This window comes from Hesperophylax consimilis, chromosome 1 (genome assembly GCF_061612785.1).
Source record: "Hesperophylax consimilis isolate HC1 chromosome 1, BYU_Hcon_1.0, whole genome shotgun sequence".
NCBI lineage: Eukaryota > Metazoa > Arthropoda > Insecta > Trichoptera > Limnephilidae > Hesperophylax > Hesperophylax consimilis.
In genome coordinates, this window is record NC_142836.1 from 15,134,128 (window position 1) to 15,144,389 (window position 10,262).

Genomic DNA, 10,262 nt, shown 5'->3' on the forward strand with positions numbered 1-10,262 from the left:
TGTTGAATAATATATATATATATATATATGGAGGGATGTTATTTACACATCCCGTGTCATGCCGTGCCGAGCTAAAACGTCTGTTTTGCCATGATGTATACACAGCAGATCGTGGTGCCGTCCTTGGCAGTTGTTGTTCGGTACAAAATATTTATAGCATTCCAGAAGTTATGGAATGAATCAAAATATAGTTTGCGGAAAAATAATCTAGTGCCAATTCCTCCCAAGGACGTAGCAATCATTTCGGTGTTTATAATTGTAACAAAAGCTCCTGGCGGTGAATATATTAAGCCGACGTTTGTAATGTGTATGAATATAATATTACGTATTGTATTTTAATATTTTAAAACTTTATTTAAGTTAAAACGAGATATCGATTGTTTTTTACGTAGTTTCGCCTTCTACAAAAATGTACAATTTCATAAACCAATAAAACCTCTCGATCCACAGATAACGAGTCATAACAAGCTTGCATTTATGCGCAGGTAATTCTAAAACATATTTTCATTTTAAATTTTGTATAGATCACAAATATTTTTCACATTGTTCATACATACAATCAAATGTCGGAAAACTCATTTCTACCCGAAATTAATCGCGTAGTTTCATTTATGGCTGATTTGACATACATTGCATTTTGTTCATATGATCGCATAATAAGTTGGTTTTTTATGAAAAAATCTTTGAAACCCATTAAAAATTAAATAAATCAATGGTTTTGATCCCAGAAATCTAAATTTTATATCTCGTTTCTTGAATTGAAAAAGTCGAGGTATCAGAATTCTTAGTACCTATCTACCAGAAGGTTTCCCTGTTAGGAACGAGTTCTTATATATCCGTACATATTTATTTCGTGAATATTAATCTCCCCGTACAGCAACTATGTTCTCTTTAAAATGATTATTTAAAAAAACCTAAAATACATATTTTTCCAACAACCATTAATATAAATTCATTATCAAAGAGAAAGGGGCCTTTGGGCTCTTTGAGCTCTCTGTATGCTAATATATTAAATTCAAAAGTGCACATAATTACCTCCGTTATCACTGTGTTTATTTCTGTGGGGTATTATCTTACTAGAGTCAATATAGATCAGTTATCTAGCAGATTTAAGATTGTGACTCATATCTTTTTATTCAGTTAAAGTATATAAATCAAAAATTCTGGTCTGCATTCATAGTCCCGACCCGAGAAGTTGGACAACAGGTCAGTACACCAAACTAATATCATCATTTATAAGAAAATTTCACGTATTTGTCTGATGAAAAATATTATTTTTATTTTTTAGTGGTAGTAACCTAAAATTGAGTATGGTTTTAGATAATTTCTCACATAAAAATCGCAGGCACGGAGTCACTGAAAAAACTTGGATATCTCTTATCCAAATAAGAATAGCTAACATCCCTAGCCGAACATCCAGCTGTAAGCTCTTCTGAAGGAGAAGTGAAACACCTCTACGTCGAAGTAGAGGAAGAAAGTCACATCTCAGGTTCAATATTTAAGCTTAGCTTTGTAGCTCAGCTTTAAGGTAGCTTTGGGAATTTTCATGATAAGAGGGGATTTCGGCTGGATATTCCAAACTAATTATAATACCATTTTTTAAATTCTGAAAGTAATATCGGTGTATAAGTATAAGGAAGTAAGTTAACGAGACGTGGAAAGGATGAATTGAATTGAAGGATCAATGCAAAACTGAACGCGGTTGGTGCAATTAAAATATTATTTTGAAGCAAAGCTATCAGTTAACAGTAGAGTTCACTTGCCGGGGCACTGCTCTACCAACTGAGCTAATGGGACCCTCGGGTTTCGAGTCCTAGATGTAACTAAATCTTTTTCTGATTTATCTGTTTTAGATTTTCGTTTAGGAATTGCTAATATTGTCTTCAATAGTTAAATATTACAATTTGAGGTTTTACCAATGACTAATATGTCATGTTACATCAATTGGTTTTACTCATTAGCTTATTCCAAAAAATAAAAATAATAAATTTAATTCCTGACAATAATATTATTTCCACCTTAAAAAAATACTGAATTCACAACCTCAAAATATAACGATAAACCATTATTAACCCCGAGCACGGCCGGGTACACGTCAACTAGGGATGTATAACCTATGATAAATTGGACAACAGGTCAGTACACCAAACTAATATCATCATTTATAAGAAAGCTTCACGTATTTGTCTGATTAAAAATATATTTTTTTTATTTTTTAGTGGTAGTAACCTAAAATTGAGTATGGTTTTTGATAATTTAAATAAAATTTTAATTAAAAAATTAAGAACCTTTGTAATAACTGGGAATATCTAAAATAGTTACAAAGTTATCTGCACACAAGAAAAATATCAATTAAACTCAATGCACATTTTTCAAACCAGTTTTAAGTCTTCACCGGCGTTCCACAGGGGTCTCATTTGGAACCAATATTGTTTTCCTTGTTTATCAACGACATAACTATCGTTTTTGATGGAGTTACAATTCTCTTATTTGATGATTATCTTAAAATTTACAAAACTCTTACTTATCCAATGACAGTTATGTATTACAATTAAATCTTGCGAGGTTACAGAGTTGCGCACCAATAACGAACTATTCCTAAATATTGAAAAATGTCAAACGTTAACTTTTGCCCATTTGTAAAATCCTATCATGCATCTATACACCATCAATAACATTATTCTAAAAATAGTCTAGCAAATTAAGGACCTTGGTATCATTTTTATAGTAAATTAACTTTTTTACCTCATATAAATGAAACAACAACCAAGGCCATGAAATTTTTAGTGTTTGTGTTTACGATGGTGAAAGTTTTTTAATTAATTCATTCATTTAAATTACTATTCACTGGGTTGGTAAGAAGCAATCTAGAGTACAATTCGACAATCTGGGCTTCATTGCATAAGATTCACCAACTAAAAATTGCAGCTTAAATTTCTGAGATTTATTAAGTATAAATCAGGAATTCCAGTCAAAGATCTCAATTAAACCTTGTTAATGGACTTACTAAACTTTAGTGACTTATATTCAAGGCGCACAATAACTGATTTAGTTCGTCTTTTCAAAATAGCGAATGGCAGATTAGACGAATGAATTTAACGAATCTTATTACATTGCTTGTACCCTGCTTTCTATAATGTTCCAAAGTCTGCTAATAATTATTTATAAATTCGCCCATTCAGAGGCTACACAGACCGCCGCCATTCAGTGACCAAACTAACAAACAATACATTAGAATATTTGTAGCTGATTTTCAAAATTTATTTTTGCGTACAAGCACATTTTATCTTTGAATCAATTTTTTATGTTGAATAAAACACCCAATCGGGAGTAATAAATGTTGGTTTATTACAAATTTGCTTTACAACAAAACGTTCTTGTTTATTCTTATACTAATGTTATACTATGTTCCACTACTACTTTCATAGTACTTTAATTACCTAATTTTTCCGACTTATGTCCGGGTTAAATCTTCCCCATAGGAAAAACTAAACCCTTCCACACATTTCTCCACAAATGATCATCTGGTCAATTCACACTATGCAAGTGCATTTTTTTTTATTATCAATATAAAGTTTTTTTACAGGTTTTTTTTTCGATGTCTGTCTCACTAGGATAAACCTGTGTCGAGACAGACGTATTTGATGCATGAATTAATGTTTACATATTTTTTGATACATAAAATATTTCATTACATTAAATGACATTGTGAAGAAGATACAAAATAATAAATAATAATAATAAATGATAAATTTGTTAATCAGCATCTAGTTGGAGTACATACTTATGTAGGGATTTTTATAAAATTTTTGATCATGGATCTGTCTGAGCTGATGATCCAAGACTTAATGCCTGTTTTATATTTCAAAAAAAAATCGTTCAGTCTAATGGTTAGTGGGAGAGCATTATATAGCCTTGTTGCAAAATATCTAAAATTTCTCCGGCCAAAAGTTGTTTTAGCGAAAGGGATTTGTAAGAAATTATGTCCTTTGGTTCTAGTATCACGAGCAGTTTGGATATTGTCAAAAGTAGTTTTGTGTTTGAAGAGGTATGTTAGTATGTTTTTGGCATAAAGTTGCCTAATGTCCATAACACAGATTTTCCTAGAGATTTCATCCGAACTGCTTGTGATTGGTAGTTTGAGGATAATATTTTTTATAAGTTTCTGAGCTTTAGATATTGGATCAATGGCGGCAGCGTTTGCTCCTCCCCATGCTATGATACCATATTCTATTAAAGATTGACAAAGTGCATAGTAGATTGTTTTGAGCTGGCTTAGGTTGAGAAAGTTGCGAGTTTGTCTAAAAAAGTAAATGAATTTTCTAAGTTTGTTTGCTGTAGTGGTTATATGTTGTTTCCACTTTAAATTGCTGTCAAAAATAATACCTAAGTATTTAATTTTAGTTACCTGTTCTAAATAAATATTATATAAGCAAAATAAATACAAAACAATACAAGAAGAACACGTCAACTAACCAGAGATCAAATGGGAAAATAATTCACAGACTCCAGATATTTTCATATCAGAGGAGTCAGCTCGGTAGAACTCCTAAGAGGACCTATAAATCCTACTGATCCCTCAACATAAATATTTAAAAAATCTTTCGTAATCCTACATGTATTTGAAATGACTGATTTTTGCTTTTTTTGTCACTCTATTGTGTTTGTGGCAGAAATTATCATCTGGCAAAAAGCCCACCGTCATACAACTATCAATAATATGTACTTAAGTAAATTGTTAGTAAAGTGATTTACTTTTTCTAGCATTAAAATGAGACGCTTGATGCAATTGATGTTGGTAGTAGCCCTCGCGGCAGTGTGCTCCGCTAGGGTGGCGGGCAAGGCATGCGACCCCACCGTGACCACGGCCAGCGGCACTCACGCGCCCGCTGAGGTCTGCGCCGGGGAGCTCATCTTCGAAGACAACTTCGACTACTTTGACCAGTACAGGTGGCAGCACGAGAACACCCTCGCCGGAGGCGGTGTAAGTACTTAACCTAAATACAACCTTCCTCTATAAATGCCGGTCTCCTTGAAATATAATGTGTTTGCGTGGTTGAAGACGTTTTCGTTTTATTTTTAATAACCTAGCAGTCAAATATGTCAATTTGCCAAAAGAATTATCCTTTGGTAATAAAAAAGTACGAAAAATTCCATGAATTCAATGAAGTTGCCTGATTGGTGGCATTTTGTTTACAACCTAAAAATCGCAAGATATCAAGGATATCACTGAGTTCGCTTAAAACAAAATAATATTCATATTTTTATATTACACTGAGTTGCAGATGCAAGAAAACTTAAATTTAGAATGTTTTATTAGTATAAAAAAAATAATAGCTAGAAAAATAGAAAACATACTAACATTGTGTTTAACGTAACATAGAACTCGGACTAGTGTCTAATATAAATATATTTAGCAGGTGGATATGTGTACACCTCTCTAGTAGAACTATTTTAAATCGTTTTATCTTTTTTATCCAATATTTTGAAAGTCTTCAAATAAACGCCACATTCAATTGCAAAACGTCCCCGCCAGGATTTTTATAACAATAATTTATTAATTTAAAATGATTTTAAAAATTCATGCTAAATAAATCATTAAAACGGTCAAGTGGGTACGAACAAGCAAATTCTATATAAATATATTTTTTAAACCCTCTAAAAAATAATATTTTGATATTGCGTGTTACATTACACAATTTCATGAATTTTATAATCTTAAAAAGAATTCTTGGTCTAATCAAATATCAATACACATAACACATACGAGTAGGTTCACTGTTTCCAATGATTAGATACTATCGAAAAAGATATTTTTTGACATTCATATATAATTAATGAATCGATGAATTTAACGATCAATTATTTATTATCTGGCTTGATTGGGAATTAAGAAAGATTAACAGTTAAACTCTCAGTCGTTTTTGTAATCAACGGATTTCAACTATAAAACAACACTGCGGCTACCTGTTACCTGTATTTTACAAAAAAATAAAGGTTATGTAACAGAATGGTAATAGATGCAACATACTGAAAGTAAAAAAAGTAAACAATGTCTCGTGCATAAAGTACCAATCACCCCTCACTAGACGTTATGAATGTTACTCTTTCCGACTGAAAGTATGAATGTTGTTTTAGAGATCAGTGACAATGTGTAGTCTGTGTAGTGTAGCTATTAATTGAATACTATCATTGTATTCATCTTTCACAAAGAATTAATTTAATTGAAGGTTAAAATGAATAATGTTAAAACGAAACAATGCACCTTTCAGCATTTCTTTCTTACAGTGTGTAATTGGTACTGGGAGAAAGTAGGTATGCTTTGATTAGATTTTGAAGTAGAGCAGCGATGATTGCAACTGATGGAACTGTTCTAGTTGATACTCATGGACTCACAAGTTTCAGAAGTTCTGAACTATTGAAAGTGAAGTAATATTAAAAAGTGTTTCTTATTCTAGAACTGGGAATTCCAATGGTACACCAACAACAGGACCAACAGCTTCACCCGTGACGGAAATCTGTACCTGAAGCCTTCCCTCCTCTCCGACCAGTTCGGAGAAGCTTTCCTCACCTCAGGAACCCTGGACATCAACGGCGGAAGCCCTTCTGAAATGTGAGTTTGACAAAACTTCAAAAAATCAAATATATCAATGAAACTCGTCAAGATAATATCATGTTGAAGGTTTTCAAGTGCAGCTCGATGCGTATACATATTCGTATTCATTAGTAAGGAGAGAGTACGTATCATTTACGAGGCAGGTATAAGATAAGCATCTGATAAAATCAATGTCAATTCATCCAAATTCAATAACATGTTAATTGGTAAAAATTTTAATGAAGATTAAAAATTGGAATGTTTAAAAATTCGAGGTCAACGAATATATGTATTATAAAAAAAAACAATAAAAATAACGCCAACCGGTTCCGGAATAACCGTTCCTTCCTCAGGACAATATATATATATATATATATATATATACTATATATTTTGCCCTGTTTATATAATATATATTTTGCACTGCGGAGGGAGCAATTGTTCCGAAACCGGTGGGCATTTATTAAAAAATAAATATGTTGTAGTTCAAACAAAGTTACATTGTTTCATTTATTTATATTGGACAGCCACAAAGTCATAGCTACTTTCAAAAGTATAGAATTAACTGGTTTTGTTGATGATTTCAGTTGCACCAACCCTTCCGACTGGGGCTGCTCTCGTACCGGAAACCCTGAAAATATTCTAAACCCCACTAAGAGCGCTCGTCTCCGCACCGTCGAGTCCTTCAACTTCCGTTATGGAAGGATCGAGATTTCTGCCAAGATGCCTACAGGAGATTGGATTTGGCCGGGTAAGAAGCGCCTTTTATTTAATAATCAAACAAAAGTACAGATTACGTTCCTTGGGAATATATTACATCTATTTTTCTTTTTCTAGCTATCTGGATGATGCCCTCTCGCAACAACTACGGAACCTGGCCTTCTTCTGGAGAAATCGACATCGCTGAGTCTCGAGGAAACAGGGATCTGACAATTGGAGGAAGAAACATCGGAGTTGAAAATGTTGGATCCACCTTGCATTTTGCACCATACATAGAACTTAACGCTTGGGATAGAGCTCACTGGGAAAGGAACGAGGTTCCCGGCTTCAACTCCGGCTTCAGGAGGTACCAAGTGGACTGGACCCCAGGTACACAAATAACAAAATCTAAGATCTTAAAACCTCGTCCGCAATATTCACATTGATTAGAATCCAGATGGGCGATTTCGGTTCGACTTAAGGATACGTAATAATACTTATCGTTAACTAGGGCCGATTCCAGTTCTTCTTATGGATGATTAATCACCCTTAACCTTAAAAATAACAATTTATCATTAACTGCGATTCCAGTTCCAGTTATTTCAGGTTGAGCACACAATAAGAAAGAAGTTACAAACGCTTTACAAAAGGTTAATTCTTTCAGACTTCATTAGGTTCAGCATTGAGGGATCAGAGGTCGGATTCATTGCTCCTCCAGATGGTGGATTCTGGCAGTATGGTAACTTCGCTGCCAGCGCTCCTGGAGTTGTGAACCCCTGGAGATATGGATCCAAAATGGCACCCTTCGATCAGGAGTTCTACCTCCTTCTTAACGTAGCTGTCGGAGGAACTGCCTACTTCCCCGATGAAGCACAAAACCCAGATCCCAAGCCGTGGAGCAACAACTCACCAACGGTAATCAGAATATATTAACTAAGTACCATACAAACTTATATTTTGCTTATTTTCAAGTCACGCTTGATGCTGAACAAGTTCTTTGAAAAAGTATTTAAACATTATTTTACCGATTATTATGTCAGATTATTATACAGATACCGCAACTATTGTGATCCGCTATGGTTCTCACGACTACATTTATAACTAGACTTTTTGTTGAACGAAGAAAATGTTTCGAATTACGTGGAAAAAAACTCAGTGGGTACTCCTAGTCGCATCAATCCATCAATAACTAAATCGATGAAAATATTCCACTATTAATCGAGAAGCCGTTCATGCAATAACTGATTTTATTTTTGTTTATAGGCCATGAAAGACTTCTGGTCACAGAGGGATAGGTGGCTAGCAACCTGGGCACTTAACGAGAATGACGAAGCTGCCATGCAGGTCGACTATGTCCGTGTCTGGGCACTGTAAATAAACGTATTTCAAACCAATATGATTCATTTCAATACCCGAAAAAACAGCTAAACCAATGTAAATACAGATTTATGTTAATAACTTTTTAATTTTGTTTAATTATACGTTATATAATATGTTTATGTAATTAAGTGTACGTATCTACCCAGTGAAATAGTTTATCCAACGAATTTACATTCTCAAATTTCACAAAATATTATCAAATTTTCATGGAACTCAATTGTATATTTTTTGTTCATGGGTGATTAACTGATTACTTTTAAACGTTACTAGAAGGTTTAAGAATCTGTATAGGTAAAATTAAAACCCATAATGCTTGTGACAGACCACGCTATATTATCATGGCTTGGACTATTTCAACATATCGCTCGCCATACATTCCCATTAGTAGTGTATGGCGAGCGATATGCTGAAATTATTGAATAAATTGAAGCATGTAGTCATCTGCGCATTGTATTATCGATCATATTCCTATCAGTTTTTTGTTGAAAATCCTACAACATCCATAAAAAAAGATTTATTATACAAATATACTCCCTTAATTTATAAATCATTATTTCAAAAAAAACGCTTGTTTAGTATTGAAACAGTTTTTGGATAATACCTACCATTTTTCCCATCGTATACCTACTATCATACATACTATCCATTTCCTTCCTTAAAAACAGCATTACCCACTTTGGAAATAGAATATGGTTTTGTTGTACTGTAAATTGTCGCAAGTACAGCATTCGTATTCGTGTCGTGTGGCAAGAAGGTGTAATCGTCGTGTCCTCGTCATATATACACATGCTTTATGCTCTGTTTACAAATATCAAAGATTATCTCGTTTTGGAGGAAATTTCACCCCGTGAACAGTGCAAGTCCGTCGAGAGCCCAACTACCGGGATTCATGGGAATTCAAGGTAGGCTGTTTCCATCATTCCACATATCCCGTGATTTTCAAACCCAATTGAATGAGCTTTTGAATGTCGTATTCTTTTTGGATTTGATTTACAGTTCATTTCCGTGTAATAGAACACGGTACAACGCTATTGAGATAATGTCTCAAAAATTACGTTACAAAAACTATGAAACTGAATAAATTAAGTAAGTACCTACCTAAATTGTTGTAGGTACCTTTATGAACATCAATGCAGTCAATTGCATTGTATCTAACTGGGGTTACCTGAGGCCTTGTGCGTGATATATTAATTGTTAACTACGTCATTTGTTTATATATCTAACGGCATTCATATTTTAACAATGGAACCGTCCGTGATTCAATCGACAGCATGTGATACAATAAGATCCGCCACAGTAGAGTTTACTTATGAATCGTGTACAGGTAATATGAGTAAATACTAGCGATATACACAATCGATCTTTTTAACTATGGAAATATTCTGATTTAGTGTTACAGACAATTCGATTCTCTCGTATCTCGGTTAAGCATCGATGACACGGGGCTAGTTTACGAGCTGCTAGTCGACGAGTCTATAAGCTAGCGAGTAAGCGAGTTAGCGAGTGTCGATGACACACAAAACTTTCCACTCGCTCAGTAGCGAACTAGCTAGCGAGTTGAAATCACGTGTTATTTTGCGTGACGTGT

The 10,262-nt window shown here is 33.9% G+C and overlaps 1 protein-coding gene across 1 annotated transcript; it reads left to right on the top strand.

The window, feature by feature from the left end:
* The first annotated feature begins 1,149 nt into the window (after positions 1-1,149).
* On the top strand, positions 1,150-9,218 carry LOC149426341 (beta-1,3-glucan-binding protein-like). The gene is made up of 7 exons (XM_089650702.1): positions 1,150-1,206; positions 4,765-4,984; positions 6,459-6,613; positions 7,183-7,346; positions 7,433-7,684; positions 7,959-8,209; positions 8,558-9,218. The coding sequence occupies exons 2-7, from the start codon at positions 4,772-4,774 to the stop codon at positions 8,666-8,668; spliced, it is 1,146 nt and encodes a 381-aa protein (XP_089506828.1). The 5' UTR covers positions 1,150-1,206; positions 4,765-4,771; the 3' UTR covers positions 8,669-9,218.
* Positions 9,219-10,262: the final 1,044 nt, after the last annotated feature.